The sequence below is a fragment of the Electrophorus electricus genome, chromosome 19, assembly GCF_041902795.1.
Source record: "Electrophorus electricus isolate QZ-2024a chromosome 19, ASM4190279v1, whole genome shotgun sequence".
Taxonomy (NCBI): Eukaryota; Metazoa; Chordata; class Actinopteri; order Gymnotiformes; family Gymnotidae; genus Electrophorus; species Electrophorus electricus.
In genome coordinates, this window is record NC_137515.1 from 14,704,994 (window position 1) to 14,725,269 (window position 20,276).

The 20,276-nt window shown below is 41.8% G+C and overlaps 4 protein-coding genes across 8 annotated transcripts; 2 read left to right on the forward strand and 2 right to left on the reverse strand.

Annotated features, from left to right (window-relative positions):
- Positions 1 to 492: 492 nt before the first annotated feature.
- On the forward strand, positions 493 to 10,628 carry hyou1 (hypoxia up-regulated 1). Of its 5 annotated transcripts, none has more exons than XM_035535959.2 (24): positions 493 to 761; positions 1,706 to 1,778; positions 2,108 to 2,201; positions 2,314 to 2,392; positions 2,558 to 2,712; positions 3,151 to 3,227; positions 3,363 to 3,544; positions 3,637 to 3,752; positions 3,868 to 4,054; positions 4,317 to 4,451; positions 4,544 to 4,626; positions 4,729 to 4,861; positions 5,046 to 5,233; positions 5,671 to 5,809; positions 5,928 to 5,985; positions 6,151 to 6,227; positions 6,335 to 6,517; positions 6,764 to 6,957; positions 7,096 to 7,183; positions 7,510 to 7,766; positions 7,944 to 8,028; positions 8,441 to 8,690; positions 8,813 to 8,914; positions 9,266 to 10,628. In XM_035535959.2, exons 2-24 carry the CDS (start codon positions 1,712 to 1,714, stop codon positions 9,313 to 9,315), a joined length of 2,979 nt encoding a protein of 992 aa, XP_035391852.1. In that variant the 5' UTR covers positions 493 to 761; positions 1,706 to 1,711; the 3' UTR covers positions 9,316 to 10,628. The 5 variants fall into 5 exon arrangements, with proteins under 5 accessions (XP_035391852.1, XP_035391853.1, XP_035391849.1 ...); XM_035535960.2 differs by having other exon boundaries at positions 6,767 to 6,957; XM_035535956.2 differs by having other exon boundaries at positions 494 to 761; positions 8,807 to 8,914.
- Positions 10,629 to 11,497: 869 nt separating this feature from the next.
- si:ch73-261i21.5 (zona pellucida-like domain-containing protein 1) lies at positions 11,498 to 14,957 on the reverse strand. Its single transcript, XM_027012679.3, has 10 exons — positions 14,864 to 14,957; positions 14,395 to 14,621; positions 13,940 to 14,124; positions 13,580 to 13,652; positions 13,354 to 13,451; positions 12,970 to 13,050; positions 12,639 to 12,810; positions 12,387 to 12,498; positions 12,205 to 12,207; positions 11,498 to 11,643 (listed from the first exon to the last, which is right to left on the reverse strand). Exons 1-10 carry the CDS (start codon positions 14,955 to 14,957, stop codon positions 11,498 to 11,500), a joined length of 1,191 nt encoding a protein of 396 aa, XP_026868480.2.
- A 3,018-nt stretch (positions 14,958 to 17,975) lies between these two features.
- hist2h2l (histone 2, H2, like) lies at positions 17,976 to 18,942 on the reverse strand. The gene has a single exon (XM_027012695.3). The coding sequence runs from the start codon at positions 18,879 to 18,881 to the stop codon at positions 18,501 to 18,503; it is 381 nt and encodes a 126-aa protein (XP_026868496.1). The 5' UTR covers positions 18,882 to 18,942; the 3' UTR covers positions 17,976 to 18,500.
- Positions 18,943 to 19,117: 175 nt separating this feature from the next.
- Positions 19,118 to 20,056, forward strand: h2ax1 (H2A.X variant histone family member 1). Its single transcript, XM_027012694.3, has one exon. It carries the CDS (start codon positions 19,203 to 19,205, stop codon positions 19,587 to 19,589), a length of 387 nt encoding a protein of 128 aa, XP_026868495.1. The 5' UTR covers positions 19,118 to 19,202; the 3' UTR covers positions 19,590 to 20,056.
- Positions 20,057 to 20,276: the final 220 nt, after the last annotated feature.

Consider the following 20,276-nt stretch of genomic DNA (forward strand, 5'->3'; position numbering starts at 1 on the left):
TAATTTATATTATCCAGCACTGATATTTTCAGAGAAGCTTTTTATTAGTCTGCTTATAAAATTAATAATACCCCTCAGAGTATAGTAAAAATAAACAAGTATGGTATGAAATACATGGTATAAATAAGAAGAAATTGGTTATTTAAATCATTAAAAACGAAATCAATAATTCTTAAACACATGAATGATACTGCTCACTGCAAAAATGTTTTGACGGCACATGGTGGGTAAAATGTTAAACTACAGCCAAGCAGTATTTAAAACTACAAGCAGTCGCGTAAATGTTTAGTCAGACATTTTACGTCATAACATCTACGCCCATTAAATTAACGTGGACCAATGAAACAAGCGTGTGTGTGCACAAGCCTGGCCACTTCAATTATAGTTGGAACGTGGACCAATCAGACTGCGTGCTTCAGCCCCAAAAGGGGCGGGGCCGGCGGCTCGCCAGGTCAACGCTGAACTCGCGGAACAGCGAGTCCCGCGGATCCAATAAGATCACGCCGCGTTAGGGGCCCGACGGCCAGAGAGAGCCGGTGACTTCGAGAGTGATACCACGCCGCTGCTGCACTGTGATCATAACGACTCATGGCTTTAGCTCAGCAGTTAGCAGTCTGACATTCACTGAGATACATTTTCCCGATCCGAGAAGTGCAGAGTGGGTCTCTGTGGTTGTTGTTCACCTGTTCGTCAGCGGTAACCTGCACCGGCGGCTTAGCTTCATAGCCAGTAGCTGTTATATAAAACTTCTCCGGCTGAAGGTAAGTTTCGTGTCGTTTCATGTTTAGTTCCGGTCGTATAAGTTGATTTACGTTCGCGTTAACTTTGGTGTGCTGCTGTGTTTGGTTCAGGATGCGACGAGAGTTACAGGATGTAGCCAGTTAGCTCGTTAGCTACATACTGGCTATCTGGTTTGTGCTTTTTCGGACTGTGTGAAATCTTCCGGCCAGCTGGGTTGCCTCAACGTTAATCGATTCAGTTTAAGTTACGTCAGCTCTTGTAAATCATGTTACTATTTAACTTTGGAAAGAAATGACAGGTACTCTCATGAGGCATTTTAAACACATTATTTGGGGCTGTTTCGGGGCGGTATGACCCCCCAGCCATCAGGATCAAGCTACCTCAGCATAGTCTACGCCGCTATCAGACAAAGGCAATGAGACTAGAAGTTTCCACACTTTACTGTTTGGCTACGTGTAGATCTACTGTTCATTAAGTCGGTTAAAATGCCGATTAAGTCCAGACGTGAACGATAAGATACAATTTGTATATTTTGCTTATATAATTATATATATAAGGTGTTAAGGCAGCACTTTTGTGTTCCATGGCTGCATCTACGTACTGGCCATTAAAAAACTGCTTTGAGACTTTGTTCCACGTCTGTGGGAAGGGTCAGGCCAATAGGATGTAGCCTAAATAACAACTCGTTCAAAGAGCTGACCTCGCTTTCTGCTGAGCTTACAGTTCTAATGTTGCACTTGTTTAGGGGGTTTGGTGGAGGATGCTAACTTTACCTAAGTGTGAGAGCACCTTTTGAATTGCCTTTCATGTGTGCTCCTGTAGCATGCTGTAGCATGCAGCTCAACATATGGTATTTTAGAGTCCAGTCAGTCATGTATACCCTTCCGTTTTTTGAGTGGAACACACACACTCCAAGGAAAATGAGGTGTTGATAACAAATGCATGCACATGCTTTTTTTGGCAGGTTACAATGAGGGAGGCACTGTCACTAGGTGTGCTGTTCTGCCTTGCTTTAGCACTGCTACCTTCTCCAGCAGGTGAAGCACACATTACACTTTTTCTTGTGCCAGTAGCATGGTTGAGGGTGGAAAACTTACTTTAGTTGTGAAGATATACAAACATTTAAATGTAGTTCTGAAATCTGTTGTTTAGGAAATTATATTGGCAAAGGACACTTACAATTACATTGTACCATTCATGCAATATAAACCATCACTCATCGTACAGTTCGGGAATAATTTTAGAAACTCACGTTCGTCTTATTTTGAAATCTGCTTCTAATCTTAAGATTGAATGATTTGCATAGTTTCTCTATTGTAGGTGTCCAAGTGTCTGTCATCAAGTGCCATCTTTTTCTGTTTAATAGCTTCAGTTGCTGTGATGTCTGTAGACCTGGGGAGTGAATGGATGAAAATAGCTATAGTAAAACCTGGGGTGCCAATGGAAATTGCTCTTAACAAGTATGTAATGGTGCTTTGAAGCTAGCTGATGTAGCTTTATTTATTTATTCAACAGCTCTGTCTAATTATTGATCTAGATTCATCCAGTGTTTTCTCCCTGTTATCTCTTTAGAGAGTCCAGAAGGAAAACGCCAGTGGCTGTGTGCTTAAAAGAAAATGAAAGGCTTTTTGGGGATGGTGCTCTGGGAGTGGTTAGTTATTTACTACCACCACCACACACACACACACACACACTTATTGATTGATTGATTGATTGTTCTTTTGTATAGTTTTAAGTTCAATTCTTGAGTATCCCAGAAATTTCTTAATGTCACTTAAAATGCAAAGACCCTGCCCCCCTTTTTTGTTCTCTGCAGTCTGTTAAGAATCCCAAAGTGGTGTACCGGTATCTCCAGAACCTTCTGGGCAAGACCGCTGATAACCCACAGGTTGTGCAGTATCAGAAACACTTCCCTGAACACCTGATGGAGAGAGATGAAAAGAGAGGAACTGTGCTTTTCAAATACTCTGAGTGAGTATTCTAGCCTCTGCTCATGTATGGGATGCTTTTTAGCCATTTCATACAAATGGGTTTACCTATAACCTGATGTCTTTGACTTTTATCCTCAGGAAAAAAAGCAGTTTTGAGATGTTTATTAGCGGTAGATTTTTGTATGTATATTGCTGCATGTATACTCCTGTGTTGGATCATGTGTATTTGGCGCTTCAGTCAAACAATCACAGAACAGTCAATGTAGAGATGTCGACAGAAGCTCACAGCCCATGATACGATTATTTCTTTTTATGAATCTAGTCATTTATTTTATTGTAAAGGCTTATATTGTAAACAATTAATAAACTAACTAGCAATATATTTTGCATCCTTAGCAGATACTAATGGCACTGAGTAATACTTCAACATGCTATAAAATGCCAATAACTAGTGATGTTTTGCTTTTCTGTCCCTCAGGACGATTCAGTATACTCCAGAGGAGATCTTGGGCATGGTTCTGAACTACTCTTGTGGGTTGGCGCAGGACTTTGCAGGTTTGTCTATTCAAATCAAGGTTCTTTTTTGACTGCAAAATCTTGTGGGTATTCTTGCTGCACATTGTCAACTCTAGAGGAAGCCACTGAAGCTGCTGTTTTAGAAATGCCCTTGTTACACGTCTGTCCCCACAGAACAAGTCATTAAAGATGCCGTGATCACCGTCCCAGCGTTTTTTAACCAGGCAGAGCGTAGGGCAGTCTTGCAAGCAGCTCAGATGGCAGGTCTGAAGGTCCTTCAGCTCATCAATGACAATACTGCTGTGGCTTTGAATTATGGAGTCTTCAGGAGGAAAGACATCAACTCAACTGCACAGGTACTTTTTGAAATAAAAAGGCATTTAATAAGTAGGGTACGATCAGCAAGCTGATTTTCTAATATCCGATCTTGCCATTTCTTCTCCTTTAGAACATCATGTTTTATGACATGGGCTCAGGTAGCACAACAGCCACTATCGTCACCTACCAGACAGTGAAGACCAAGGAAGCCGGCACCCAGCCCCAGCTGCAAGTCCAAGGAGTCGGGTGAGTGCCTCACCCTGGCCCAACATTACGACAAGCAGGTCCCATATGCGCCTTCAGAAGCATGCACCTGTTCACCTCAGCGCTTCTGACTGCCACTGTTGTCCGGTGTGTCCAGGTTCGACAGGACGCTCGGTGGCTTCGAGATGGAGCTGAGGCTCCGGGACCACCTGGCCAAGATCTTCAACGAGCAGAAGAAATCAAAGAAGGATGTGAGGGAGAACCTGCGTGCCATGGCCAAGCTGCTGAAGGAGGCGCAGAGACTCAAGACTGTGCTGAGTGCCAACGCGGAGCACATGGCTCAGGTACAGAGGAGCTGTGCTTGGAGACGTCATTATCGCACAGCCCGGGCACTCTTCGAGTGCATATACAAGTTTACTGTTAGGACCATCATAACTAGGACATGCAACTTTATTTTCTCCATTATCATAAGATTATCTTTGTAAAATACATTGGTCTTTTCTTTGAGGTGCAAATATTTAGGAATAATCTGGGATCTGCAGTTTCTGAGAAGTTCAGACTAAAGTGTTGGAATGATGTGATGTCTGTGCTGATCTTCTGTACTAGATTGAGGGGTTGCTGGATGACATCGACTTCAAAGCTAAGGTGACCCGTGCCGAGTTTGAGGCTCTGTGTGGCGACCTGTTTGACAGAGTGCCAGGACCGGTGCAGCAGGCGCTCGCTGCTTCAGAGATGTCTCTGGTGAGGGTGTCTTGTCACTGCTGCCACAGCTCTTCTACATGCTTGCTGCTTGTTGAGTGTAAATTGTGAAAATGGCATCTTTTGTCCTCCAGGATGAGATTGAGCAGGTCATTTTGGTTGGCGGAGCCACTCGAGTTCCCAGGGTTCAGGAAGTTCTCCTCAAAGCAGTGGGGAAGTAGGTTTCATGTTCTCCCTTGACGGGCAACACTGCCCTCACTGTGAGACTGGTGCACAGTTGCATGTCTGCTGGTACTCTGACCCATGGTGTTCTCCACAGAGAGGAGCTGGGGAAGAACATCAACGCCGATGAGGCAGCAGCTATGGGCGCCGTGTACCAGGCTGCAGCTCTCAGTAAAGCGTTTAAAGTCAAGCCTTTCCTGGTCCGAGACGCAGCGGTCTTCCCAATACAGGTGAGGGGAGAATCTCTCTGGCCTGTAAGGTTCAAGCATTGTGTAACTAAATGCCAAAAAGCAGACACATGTTTATGGGCAAGCAATTTATTTATTTATTTATTTATTTTTTTAAGCGGTTTTGTTTCGGAACATTTTTAGCCCGTCTGCAGCGTTCTTGATGCTGCGTTCCGCTTCTGTTTAGGTGGAGTTCAGCCGCGAAACCGAGGAAGATGACGGTGGGAAGGGTATGAAGCACAACAAGCGCATTCTGTTCCAGAGGATGGCGCCATATCCTCAGCGCAAGGTCATCACCTTCAACCGCTACACAGACGACTTCAGCTTCTACGTCAACTACGGAGACCTTAGTTTCCTGAGCCAGGAGGACCTAAAGTGAGTTCACCACAGGACAGTCAAACCAATACTATTGCAACATGGATACAGTGTCAACAAAATTATTCGTTATTTTAAATTAAAAAGAAATATGAAGTCTTCATAAGAAGAGTTATCAGGTTTATCAGCTTATGAAAAAACTGGGAATGTGGGGAAAATGAATATTTCTGGAGAAAAGCTGTCAATTCCACTGCCCAGTGTCATTTTAATCCCATCAGGCAGATTTGCCAGGACACACAAGTCCTTGTGTTAACATTTCCTGGTTGTGCTACCACATCAGCATCTGATAGAAGAATTTAAATCTGCTTTACTAAGTCAAGTCCATATTGTCTGTCCTTCAGTTTGGATAATAAATTGGAAAATTAGGAAGATGTGTTTTTGGGAACTAGAGCTACAGGAACCAGTCTCTACGGTGATCCTTATCTTCTCTCTTTTAGAATGTTCGGGTCTCAGAACCTGACCACGGTGAGGCTGTCTGGAGTGGGCGACAGCTTCAAGAAGCACTTGGATGCTGAGTCCAAAGGCATCAAGGCCCATTTCAACATGGACGAGAGTGGTGTGCTCATTCTGGACAGGGTCGGTTGAATCAGCGTTTTCCCTTTTTAAACTGAATTTTATTGCACACCTGATTTTGTTCACCATCACTTTTACATACCTCCATAAGACAGCCTGCCAAACATTAAATATGCTGCAGGTGGAGTCAGTGTTTGAGACTGCGGTGGAGGAGAAGGAGGAAGAATCTGCTCTCACTAGTAAGTTGAAGCTTGTATTTTGGTACAATGCATACTGGTTCTGTGTCTCCACAGCTACTACATAATTTATAGCCTTCAAAGTAAGTGTAACACAGTCTGGTGCTTTAATACGTCTTTATTTTGATTTTGTATATTTTTTTTTTTAAATTTCCCTTCACCCTAAAGAACTGGGAAACACAATTTCCAGCCTGTTTGGAGGTGGGAGCTCCGAGCCCAGTCCCAATGTGACTGAACCGGTGCAGGTAAATCCGGCTGCGCTCATTAGGATGCGTGCACGTTCCGCCCCCTCCAGTTCTCTGCCATCATGTGACTAGACTTGAACCAGTGCAACAAATGGATTTTGTCCCAGGATGAGGAGGAGGTGCCTCCTGAGGCAAGCAAAGACCAGGATGCCACGGAGGAAAAGCCGGAGGAGACTGCCCAGGATAAGGCTGAGACGGATGACCGGGACCAGGGAGAGAAGAGCGAAGGCAAGCCTCAGATGGAGGAGAAAAAAACAGACGACGAAGGTGCCGATAAAGAGGAGCCCCAGGTAGTGAAACTCTCAGTCTTCAGATATGAGGCACGGCATATTGGAGGGACTAATGCTGAAAAAAAGCATGTCTTCTTTTAGCACCTAGCATGTGACACTGGGATCTGGATTATGCGTATAGAAAAAGTTACGGGTGCAGACATAAACGTGATGTGACTGGCAGAGAAAAGAAGAATTCTACTCAGTTATGTTGAAACTAGTAATGCTTGAAATGATTTTCAAATGAAATGCCAAATCTTGATCAAGCAGGCAGAGAAGGATGCAGAGAAGTCAGAAAAGTCTGAAGGGCAAATGAATGTGACGAAAGAAGCAGAGGAAGCTGCAGAGACGAAACCCAAAGGCCAGAAAAAGAGTAAAATCTCTGTGGATATTGGAGTGGAGCAGGAGGTTAATGACGTGCTCGATCCCAACTCGGAAGACATCGATGCCTCTCGAAAAAAGTATGTCTGGGTTTGGTCTCTGTGAATAGATTTTATCTGCAAGGGTGGAGCACGCCATTGACGAGAGTGTGCAAACATGCACTTGCGTATCGAGGGCTTTGCCAAATATGCTTCATGTCTCCTGTATCTTCCCTTCAGGCTACAGGATCTGACTGACCGTGATTTGGAGAAACAGGAGAGGGAGAAGACCCTGAACAGCCTGGAGGCGTTTATCTTTGAGACTCAAGTACGGCCCTATTATACATCCCGCTGTGCTTCTGTTTCCTCAGCCAGCACCTTTGGAGCGGTGATGCAGATACTACAAGCTAATGATATTGTATCCAAAAGGAGAAAATGTTCAGAATTACTCTTACATAATCCATCCACAGCATAAGGCTAGTCATGAATTAACATGCAATTTCTATGGAAAACCACCACTGACTATGTAATTTTAGTGTAGACTATTGGTCTATGACTATTTATTGCCAGAAAACAACCGCCAATCTGTTTTGATCATAACCACTTTTACAGTACAAAGCTAATGAAGATGGGCTTTCTGGCCCCTCTCTCCAGGATAAACTGTACCAGGATGACTACTTGGCTGTGGTGACCGACCACGAGAATGAGGAAATCTCCAACAAGCTGAGTGAGGCGTCCGCGTGGATGGATGACGAGGGATACGCGGCGGGCACCAAGGAGCTGAAGGAGAAGCTGACTGAGCTCAGGAAGCTCTGTAAGGCCATGTTCTTCCGCGTGGATGAGAGGAGGAAATGGCCCGACAGGCTGGCGGCACTCGACAGCATGCTCAACCACTCCTCCATCTTCCTGAAGTAAGCGAGCGCTCACGATGGAGCTTTTTTTTTTTTTTTTTTAAGCTAAAGCGTTCTCATGGCTCTTCAGCAGTTCACTACTGAATATTAAAATGTAGAACAAGAGTATAATGTATGTGTATTGGGAAAAAAAAGGGGGGGGGGTGTGTCTGTTTGCTCATGTATCTATTTGTATAGGAGTGCTAAAATGATTCCAGAAGATGACCAGATTTTTACTGAAATTGAGCTGAAGACATTGGAAAGAGTCATCAATGAGACTATGGTATGTGATTTTATAGTTTATTCTGTCTTCATAAGGGTTTGTATAACATTATACAAGTGCATTTACAGCATAATTGTATGTAAAAAAAGCATCCAGCTAACACTGGAAATCTGACTATTTGAAACTCATGCATGAGTCACATGGATTTGTTCAGAGCTACACTTCGGTCACTCATGCACGAGGCCCAAATCGTACAGCATGTTCACTCACGTTAGAGTGCAATAGTAGGACCAGGAGTGAATTACAATTGAGTGTAAAATGTATGTTAGCCTATTGGGTACAGTTAACAGGGCAGGTGTTTGGGTGGGTGTGTCATTTTTAATACCTTTTTTTATCATTTTAAGTGGTCCAAATGTCACCATATCATTACTCCTCACAAACCTGTTTGTTTTTGTCTCGTCACTCACGTCAGACCTGGAAGAACAATACTGTCGCTGAGCAGGAGAAGCTCTCCCCTACCGAGAAACCCATCCTGCTGTCTAAAGACATCGAGGCCAAGCTCTCGCTCCTGGACAGGGAGGTGAACTACCTGCTGAGCAAGGCCAAGTTCGCCAAGCCAAAGCCCAAAGCGAAACCTAAAGACAAGAACTCCACGAGCACAGAGAACGGCAAAGGCAACGTCACAGACGCGGAGAAGGTCGTCCTTCCCAAGGATGAGGCAGGTGAGCGAGAGTGGTCATTTTTGGGCACCACTTCACTGCATTGAAGCACTTTTTGGATATGCTCTGTTCTTGATGTGAAGCGGGTCAAGTCTGCTAACGTTTTTGATGTGTTGCAGAGGCAGGTGTGGAGGTGAAGCCAGCAGAAGAGCCCCCCACTGAAGAGAATAAAAAAGAGAATGTTGAGGAGACGGAGTCTAAAATAACTGAAGGAACGGAAGACGCAGGTAATTGCAGGCACACTAAATTGCTTCACAGCTTCAGGACTACAGATAAACAGGTTGTGTGTTTTGAGGTCTTTTGTTACCTGAACTAAATCTGAACAAGCCAATTTATTTAAAAAAAAAAAAAAAAAACGACTGACTTTTGGACCTATTTAGACAGTAGGAAATCTGACTTCATAAGAAGTTTGCAGAGGGGATACTGGGATCAAAAACTATTTTCTTCTAAAAGAGTTTCACCCAACAATTTGTGAAGACAGGAGCTTTTGGGGGGAGGGGAAACATGCTACTACTTTTATGAAAGGTTTTAGTTTGATGTACAAATGTGGATAATTTCCTTTTTTATGCCTTTTTTAGGAACATCGGAGAACAGTAATTCAGACAACCATATAGGAGATGAATTATAACAACTGGAATTCGTTTTTTGTTGTCGTCGTATTTATTGACTGTGTTAAAAGGGTTTAAATCTTTTTGGTTTTTCTCCACGCACAACCAAACAGATCATCGCATCACCTTTTAAATACTGTAAAAATTTTTGGTTCTAGAGTGTTTTCTCTATCTGAAGTGTGGCTTACTCGGATTGACTGAAATCTAGAGGCATTGTGAAGAGAGCTCATGAACTCTGGAACTGTGGAGGTTAGATTTGAAATGTACATAACGCGGCCAGTTAGCTTCTCCTTGCTCTGTGAATGTTTGATTTCTAGAACAACAACAAAAGGATCTTGCCCCAAAGAATATTTCCCTTATGTCAATTACTTTGAACCTTTTGTGTTCGAGTCTAAAGTTCCACATTTGCTGAATCTGAGAAAGTAGCAGGATCAGATGATTTGAGAAATGTGTCCAAACCATCTGGGATTGGAGTGGCCTTTCCCCCCCCCCCCCCCCCCTTACATTTTAGCACTTGTTTTGTTAGCTATTCTGTGTGTGTGTGTGGGGGGGGGGGGTCAAACCAGACAAACAAAAAATCCAAAAATAGAACCGTGCCACCTACCCTGGAATGTAGGTACCTAAACAATTATTGCTATTTATATCAGAGAAAGACGTTACACAAATTTTCCTTCCCCCCCCCTTTTTTTTTTTTTTTTTTTTTGGGGGGGGTGAATTCAGTGCCTGCGCATGCAAAACGTGTACTGCTGAAACGTGCCACATTGGACTTTTGTCTGTAACACTTTTGTCTCCCCCCCCCCCCTTACATTTTAGCACTTGTTTTGTTAGCTATTCTGTGTGTGTGTGTGGGGGGGGGGGGGTGTCAAACCAGACAAACAAAAAATTTGTTTATATCAGAGAAAGACGTTACACAAATTTTCCTCCCCCCCCCCCTTTTTTTTTTTTTTTTTTTTTTTTTTTTTTTGGGTGAATTCAGTGCCTGCGCATGCAAACCGCATGGCTCGCATCATTTCAGTATTCCCTCGGTTACCACTTCTGTCACGTACCTCCCATGCAGTGCACTGCTGAAACGTGCCACATTGGACTTTTGTCTGTAACACCAGTGGACTCCCTTTTGAACTCTTTGACTGCACTGACATTTATGGAATTTAGAGTTCTAATTTCTGTGATCCCTTTTTGCTGTAGGAAGGAAAAGAAAATGCGGATCCTTCATATTCCCACTTCCCTTGGTTCTTGTTTTTTCATTGTCTGTATGTTGCTGGTCTGTTGGGAGAAGTGTCTTGGAAAAGGATATTTTGTTTCTAAACTGTTAATAAAACCTTTTTTAAGCCTCTCCATTGTCTTCTTATTGTTCTTTGAATATTGTATTTGTTTTCCATAAGGTTTTTTTAAACTTTAGTAGCAAAGTGGATCATTTTTCATGTGATGTCCATTTGAAGGAATAAGACTTAATATTCAATAGCACAGTTGTTTGCTAGTACAACCTACATATTACTAACATATTACACGACCATATGTAAATGCTAAATCTGCAAAAGAAATCCTGAATTCTACATCTGTTTAACTTTGAATCATAAAATATTGCATGCAAAAATGAGATGCAGGGTGAAAAAACTGTCTATGCAGTACATATTTGATGCAAAGGGAAAGCAGATTTTTATTCAAAATGAACTTGTGCAGGACCCACCCTCAGCTGCTTGGCCTCAGTGGCGCAGCAGCACTCAAATGCTTCAAAACCAGTCGGAACTCGACAGAAGTGTCGCATTTCCCATGCAGTTAATAAAACTGCATGAATAAAAAGTTAATAACAAAAGTTATTACAGTGAGATGAATAAGTCAAATAAGTCCTGCCTCATTTTCTCAAGATGGAGGAACCTGAGAAAGTCATTGGAAGGTGTGTAATTATCATTCTCATATACAGTGTCAGAGACAAACTTATTTTAAACTGGGAATGAGGTAACTTTGTTCAGGTAGGTCATGGACTTTAAGATACAGATTACAAATAAGTGCCCTCATATTAGATAATTTGTGAGCTAATTGAGCATGGATTATATCCTAATACAACATGTGTGGCTTCAACTGCATGTATGTCCTCTAACTACAGCAGTTAAACAGGCCAGCGTCCATGTTCTGTGTACATACCACATAGCTGCTTCTGTTAGGGTGAGAGGCAAAAGGTGAAGTTAGCTGAACAACCATGTCTCAGGATGCATTTAATAGCTTCTGTGAGTCGGTAAATTTGCCGCTGTGGAAGAAAAGAGCCGGCAGTGCGATGCAGAAAACGCCAAGTAGTCCAGCAGCCAGTGACACAGTGAGCACAGCCTCATTGTTTTGGAGCTTGTTGGTTACTGCCCAAAGGAGAAAAAAAGAAATCATTTTTTAAAATTAAAAATAGGATCGTTGAGGTAAATCACAGCCTGTTTTTTCCAAAAGCATTACATTGTAGTGTTGGAGACAATTTGATTTTAAAAAATCTTATGATGTAACAGAAGAGTTCTCTAGTTACATCAGTTATTTATCTGTAAAACATTTGTGCTGTGACACTTTTACAAAAGCAGAAACCAAGGTGTTAACTGCTGAATGGATTATGTGATGCACTTCAATAAACTGTGATTGTACTTATTAAAGAAAGTGTTTAGAATCTGAGTGTATATTGGAATTAAGAACAGGAACAGGAGCAGATAGGATTGCCTCCTTTCAAAACATAATGGTGGATTACTTTATGATTTTAAAAGGAACTAGAAGGCTCACTCAAGTAATTCAATGGTTACTTCAGTAGAGATCTAATATAATACTGTCATAGCCGGAACAATTAAGCACTGAACTACCAAATACTGAACTATTGTGAACAGATCCACATTATAATTCCAGTTTTATGTGGCATTTAATGATAAAAAGTAGATACATACCTCCTGAAACAGGGGGGGTGTACACGCCTGAGAGAGCAATAGACATTTTGTAAAAATCATTCTCTTTTTTCTTGAAAGTATAAACATTTTTGTACCTACTTACAAACGGTGCATTAGTTTTAAGTACTGGTGAAGCAGGCTAAGTATAATCACATGTGCTTTAAAAAAAATAGAAGTAGCACCGTTGTCGCTGCTGTCCACCCTGGTGATGATTGGTCCAGAGCTTACTGTGGCTCTGTCGCTCACCGCTGTGCCTTGATCCTCCCGCTTTTTTCTCGCTGCCTGTGTGCAGTTCTGAGAACAGAGCAGAATAATATGGCCAGTCTGTTGCACTCTGATGGTGGTCTTTTCTCAGCAGACATAACAGCCGCTCAACATCTCCAGTCGCAGGCAAAACGACATCTGTGGCATCTGTTTGTCGACAGTCTGCTCACCTGGTGAAGAGAACTGCAGACAGTTCTGTCGCAGAGTCTGGAGGTGCAGTGCAAGTAGAAAGTGGAGACACTCTGGTTCTGGTGCTCTTTGAAGCGAAAGGCCTCAAAGGAGAAGCAAGCCTCTTGAGCATCTCCGTTGACCCCAATTACAGTTCTGCCATTGCAGTTACACCTGAACCGCAGTAGATATGGGATATGTCAACCAGAAATCTGTGTTAAGACTCTTTTTAAAATCACACGTTTCATATGCGTATGACTTTTCCATTTGTAGACTTCTCCAACTGTATGTTCTTCCCAATACTGCTAATACAATTTTGATCAAGTTATTTACCCAATGAAAAGGTCATAGAATGTCCTATCCATGAAGGAGGAGGAGGTAGTGACATAGCATCTGTCCAGCAGCACATTTAACCTGCAGGCAAAAATGAAAAGATTACTGTTACAAGAGTTCCTGGATTCATTTTACTGACTATTTTAATTCATATTTGCCACTCCAATAGAAATGACTTGAAAGAGGTTCTCAGAATAGAGAGGTTATGAAAGAACTAACTGCAAATGAGCTTCTAAGAACGCCCCATCAAATAGCATATGTACAAATAGTATGTAACTCATCATTCCAGTCTTAATATGTTATGGCAAACTCAGCATATCTTGCTCATTTTTATCCTCCCCAGAATACCTGCACCATTACTAAGTGTTGCTCTGTGTAACCTACCTTGATGTGAGGTTCTTGGCCCGAACCTTCACAAAAATTCTGGTTTTTAGTGTCAGTCCTGTTGGCGGAATCTGGAGCTGAATGGTAAATTTTTGGTCCTTGAGGTCAGAGACAAACACATTAATATGAATGACCATTCATTCCTAGTCTTGCCTGCTCAAGACTTGTTTGTACTAAGAAACTTAACATGACAGTATGAGGAGAACTATGGGAAGCCAAAAAGCACCTGGTAGAGCTGCATGTTTAGAGCACTAACGAAGCTTCCATTGTTGTCTTTAATGGCTATGTTGCCTCCTGATCTGCTCGAGCAAACACAGACACAGTGGATTTAGACCAGACTTTTTTTTTTACATTCCTGATGCAAAAAAAAAACAAAAAACCACACATAAAAACAAAGTGACTGTGACAATTTTGTGACAACTGTGATTTTTAGAGATACAGAGAATTTTAATAATCAACAGTGATCTCAATTCTAATCTAATTTTACTGAAAATGATCTTACTTTATCCCAGAATGTTTGATTTTCAACTCTAATTTTTTTTTTAAATCTTGGAATCAACAGAGAAGGAGGATGGAAGACACTCACACTCTGGTCTCCGTGTCGTTCATCAGATACTGCAAAGGGTAGCGGCAAGAGAAGAGGTAAAGCAAGCTGGATTGGTAGGTGATGATCTGAGCCAGCGGGTCCACAGAGTTGATTGTCCCTGAGATGTTTACAAACTGCACACTGGAATAGTCAGCAAAAACCCCTGTGCCAACTTCCTGTGTGGTCTGTTCAAGTTGAAAGAAGTTGAAAGCATTAGTATGTAGGCCTGCATCACATAGGTATCTTATTTTATTACATTTTTCTTGTTTTAGGGTAGGTGGATTTGTTGCAGGGTAACTACACATTTATATATTCTGTTTCACAGTCAGGATGAATATACTGTCAGATAACCCAGATTTTTTTAGAATTCTTCAACCAGATTCATTTAAAAATCTAGAAACTCTAAAACTCCCATTTGGCTCAAGATAACCAAATTTCTCACAGTGCTCTGACACCTTTATTTTGTTGGAACAGGCAGAGACACCCTGATGGGTGATAGAGAAACGGAACAGGAGGATCGGAGGGTCTGAAGTCCAGTCCGGAGTTCCCGTGCATTCCGGTTTGTCTTGAACACCATTCAGAACCAACATCGATTCATTATATCCACCAAAGTACACAGGGCACATTAAAACACGCAGCTCCAGTGTTTCGGTCCCACAGGTGACAGTGATATCTGAGTGGGCTATGGATGAGAAAACAGAGCATGTAACAAACTGCAATGACCTATAGACTTCACAGAAACCTTCTAAAATGGCCCCAGGGTGTAAGACCTTAAAAATGAAAAACAAAATAAAGCAAAAAATCAAGTTGCTGCCGGCCCTGGGTCCATCGTTGTTAATGATTAAAGGGGCGAAAGTTGAGATGCAAGGACAGAAGTCTATGGAGGGAGTGAGAAGCGGCCTTGGGGCAGCTGCTTTGGCTAACCTTGCTTCCTGAACGTCGGGTGAGTGTTGCAGGGATTCTGGGCCTGCCCGTGGAGAAGCAGGCCAAGCTGATACAAAAGGAGAAGCAGCCACATTGTGTTCTAGCTGCAGGGGAGTTCCCATACATCACACCATCATCTTGGTCTCCTTTCACTCAGATAGTCAGCTCATAATGCGAATGGCTTCATGCTATTTGCTGTCACAAATACAAGCAGGACATAGGATGCATTATACGTTCACAATGGGAAAAAAATCCATCAATGCCATTTTTTACCTATTCAATTCATTATGCTATCAAAGAGAATTGAGAATTTTTATTATTTTATCCATCACTTCTATAGTTGGAGGGGAAAAAAACTTACAACAAAGACCCAAATATAAAACATCTAGTAAAAAACATTACATTTACATTTACGGCATTTAGCAGATGCTCTTATCCAGAGCGACTTACAAAAGTGATTTGTCATTTACTCATAGAATATATCCTAGTACAGTACAGTAGGTCAGAATCCAACATATCAATGAACTAGAAATACAGGGATGTATAGAAATACAGGGATCAATGCTGATACCTAGAAGTACAAAATACATAAAGTCTATCTTAAACAATGATAAGTGCAATAAACAATAAGTGCTAGAGTTTGTTAAACATCAGTGTAATAAACCCTACAATAAATATTAATTTAGTCAGTCAATATGGGAGCGGGGTCAGTTGTCCTTTAAATATTCCATGAATAGATGGGTCTTCAGTCTGAGTTTGAAGACTGCAACGGACTCTGCTGTCTGGACAGCAAGTGGGAGTTCATTCCACCATCTTGGAGCCAGGACAGAAAATAATCTTGATGCTTGTCTTCCATGAGACCTGAAGCACAGTATTTCAAGCCGAGCTGTACTTGAGGTTTGAAGTACTCAAGGTACGAATCGGGCTTTGACCTTTGACCTCATGTATGGAGGGATTGGTCCATTTTTGGCTTTGTAGCATCAAGCATCAAGGTTTTAAATCTGATGCATGCAGCTTCTGGATGCCAGCAGTGGAGTAACATGTGTGAACTTCGGTAGATTAAAAGACCAGCCATGCTGCTGCATTCTGAACAAGTTGTAGAGGTCTGATGACTCGTAGAGGAAGACCAGCAAGTAGTGAGTTGCACTAGTCTAGCTTTGAGATCACAAGAGACTGCACAAGCACCTGGGTAGCTTTCAGAATGCATCTGCAAAAACCTTGTATTTCCAATTTTTAATTTGATTGTTGTATTCTATTATCAATTTTTGCCCTGATGTATCAGTGAAACTAACAAAAACAAACAATAACACAAACAAACTCTAGCGGCATTGCTAGAAAGCAAAAGGCCATGTGTTTTTGAAGATACAAAGTTTCTGCAGAAAGGTTGTTCCTACCCATAAACAAATCTTAACCATGTTACCTGGTAAGAATATCCTCCCTCTCCTTCTCTGTCTGAGCCTCGGATACTTTCTCACTGTGCGAAGCTCATTATTTATACTGGCCTCCTTCTGGACCAGTAGAGCGTAAGAGGCCAACAGAGAAAAAGACAGAGCTTATGAGAATAAAGGGGGAGGCCAAAGGAGCAAGGTGAGCAGCTGAAAAAAATACTATAAGCCTTCTACAACCTTTTGTTGCTGCTCCAGTATCATGTTTTTACTTTACACGGACTCTTATGTGATGTTTTTCTTCAAGTATCAGTTAAACAAGTGATGAAACATGATATGCTACCCAAAACACAGTGTTGTGTTTTGAAGGGAGGAGCAGACAAGTATAAACACAAACGTCCTACCCTCTTCGTCAAAAGTGCCACTCTCTTTATCAAATTATTGAGATTTTGATGGACTGCTCTACAGAATTCAATTTTTATTTGTGCCCAGTTGCAACCATAACCTTAAAAAGATTTGTGTTTAAATGTATGTAAACATATATTACAGTCATTCTTCGTTACAAGTATTTTGGTGAATAAACGTAGGTAATTTAAATTTCTGCAATAAATAATAAATACCCCAAAAGGAGTGAACAAATAATGTTATTACAAGTAGTTATATAGAAATTACAAGGGTTCAGCTTTATTTATTTACATCTTTTCTTGTTAACATTTACCATCCTACAGAGTCCCCATGAGGCCAATTAATATCATTGTTATTTTAATACACCTTGAAAGATTGCGTCTCTGCAGTGGTCACGTGGTAAAGCCAGAGAAAATACAGGTAACGAAAGTAAATGCTGTTGCAGAATATAATAAATCTCACCATGATAGATGTAGCCATCCTCTTCTTAGGAGGTATTTTATAGATTTTTAAAATATAATAGTTCCTTTTCAGTGTCTTCACTTTACCTGTCTTTAAGAACACACATTACCCACATCCAAACAAATACTGTTGTTTTCTGGTGGTTGTCTTTACAATGAAGCTCATGTGAGAGGAAAAACGATACACATATGCTCCCTCCAAGCCTAGCTCTGTCTATATCTGGTTGTAGTATCAGTTTACTTTAATTCAGTTTTCTTTAGTCCTACCAGAGGTTAAGATGCTATGTATGCATCTATATGGTAATGAAATAATCTTAGTTGCTCACTGATACCAATCTATCAACTATTACATTTTTTTCAGTCACTTCAAATGGTTCATCTTCAAACTGTAAATTAGTTTAATATTCTAGATAGATTTTAAAAAGATTATTACATGTTGTATGCTATTTTACAATAATCCAAAGTTATTATAGGTCATCTTCAAGTGCTTGGACTTGCCAGCTATCTTTAATAACAGTCCAAATTGTTTATGCAAAACAGATTGTGTACATAGCAAAGATCAGTGGTGAAATCGTGAACTCGCACAGGATATTTTGGTAGAAAATGTAGGCCTGTGCCCTCAGGAAGTGGAAGCGAACTCGGGCTCTTGAACAGCTCGTGTTTCATGTCCATATAGCCTCTCAGTAACACTGTCTGGATAAAATCATACTAGACAAAGTGCAACTTGGGTTAACACCACTGCCCTCGTTTCTCCCAGAACCTGAGAACTCGAGAATTTCCAGTGTTTTCATTGTACTGTCCGTGCAACAAGAGCTAGGTATTACATGGCATAACGTTACAATAACAAACATCACGAACATGTTGGAGTTAACAAGAGCCATTGTGTTTATTTCGTTTATCCTAGGTGACAAGATCGTTGTGAGATGTTCATGAATATGACATGGTTTGTTTATTTTGTTTTTAATCCGAACAATACAGCATATTATTTTAACATCTGTCCTTAGGCTTTCGGGTTGGAACCACATCACGTTAATATGCGCACCCCTTCACCTCCAGAATTTGGGGTACAGCGTACGCGGTCGTCGTGTGACAACCTTATGCAAGCCTTCATACATGCAAATATGTTATGAATTAAGACAGGAACAATTAAAACAAAATTTGGCCATACAATCGGAAGAGAAAGCAATTCACACTGCTTAAAAGGAAAGCACGCGTATGAGTGCAGAACACATTTTTAACGTCCTTCCAAAAAATATATCAGGCTCTATTTGCGCAAGACGAACAAGAATCCCGGACTATCATGCGATATCAAACAGATCATTTCCGTTGTCCTCTTTATAGAAACGTGGGCATCTCCTCCGTTTAGTCCATCTTGTGCTCTTACTTTCACTTAGAGCTCGTGTACTTCGTCACAGCCTTCGTGCCCTCGGAAACGGCATGTTTTGCCAACTCGCCCGGTAAAAGCAGGCGTACGGCCGTCTGAATCTCTCGGGACGTGATGGTAGAGCGCTTGTTGTAATGGGCAAGGCGCGAAGCTTCGCCAGCAATGCGCTCGAAGATATCGTTCACAAACGAATTCATAATACCCATTGCCTTTGAGGAAATGCCAGTGTCCGGATGGACTTGTTTCAATACTTTATACACATAAATAGCATAACTTTCTTTCCTGGTCTTGCGCCTTTTCTTATCCCCCTTCTTCTGAGTCTTGGTTACAGCCTTTTTGGAGCCCTTTTTAGGGGCAGGGGCAGATTTCGCAGGTTCAGGCATCCTTCTGTCTATCAACTGGACGTCAGGTTTCCCAGCCTTCGCACAGCACTTTCTACGCGGGTGTCTGTCCTGTATTTATAGAGTTGGTATGCAAATTAGGCTATAGTTAAGTTTCAATCCTATAGGGTTCTCCAGTCATGTCGTCCACACATTGTGCTTTGCGATTGGTTGCTTCTTGACGATTCAATTGGTCCAATCACAATCGCTATTGGGGTATAAATACCAAACCCTGCTTACATCATATTCGAAAGCGTAGTTGACTGCGGTTAAAAGGAGCAGGAAGGTGTTAGCTAAAGCGACATTTCTTTTGGCGACTCAAATATGTCTGGCAGGGGGAAAACCGGAGGAAAAGCTCGGGCTAAAGCCAAGTCTCGTTCATCGAGAGCTGGACTTCAGTTTCCAGTCGGTCGTGTCCACAGATTATTACGCAAAGGGAATTACGCAGAGCGCGTAGGCGCAGGAGCGCCCGTGTATTTGGCTGCTGTGCTGGAATATCTAACTGCTGAAATTCTCGAGCTGGCTGGAAACGCAGCGAGAGACAACAAGAAGACAAGGATTATCCCCCGCCACCTGCAGCTCGCAGTCCGCAACGACGAGGAGCTCAATAAACTTTTAGGTGGCGTTACCATCGCCCAGGGTGGAGTGTTGCCAAACATCCAGGCTGTTCTCCTACCCAAGAAAACCGAGAAGCCAGCAAAGAGCAAGTAGTCGGCTTTGTGACCGAGGACACTGGCATAATGGCTCTATGAGGAGCCACCATTTTGAGTCTGAATAGTATTTCTTGTTCTTACTTTGTTACATTGTGTTTTGTTTGATCAAACTAAGGAGATGCTTCATCATGTAAACTGAATTTTGCTATCGATGTTTCTTGGACGATTCCTTGTGTTTAAAGCAACGCACGGTGACGCGTCCATATCAAAGTCAGCACTACCACACCACTGGCTAAAAATGGCCAAAGGACATGTCTTAACTTGCCATTAAAAGACTATCTAAAAACAAACGGCTTACTCATCGGCGAGGTGAAAAGGCAATCTGCGTATTTCATAGTTTGTGGACCAATGCTGGTTCCATTGTCTTCGGTATAGCTCTCAATGACAAGAACCATGTTGTTTTTCTCCGCTGTTCTAACGTTTTGTTTCAATAAATGTCAAGCGCCTGCGTAAGGCACAAAGACACTCAGTGCATCGATCTCTCTTTCAAAGCCGCAGAATACTGCATTGTATTGGTTTTTACGACCATTGCACGGTCAGTCGTGAGCCAGTGTAAATATCCACGGTTGCTCAGGTCTAAAATCAGGCCTGCCTTTCCACCATATTCATTGTCCAAATTTAACAACAAAGCAGGGAAGGAGACGGCTATGCATTCATTCACCTATAATCATTAACAAAATAATAT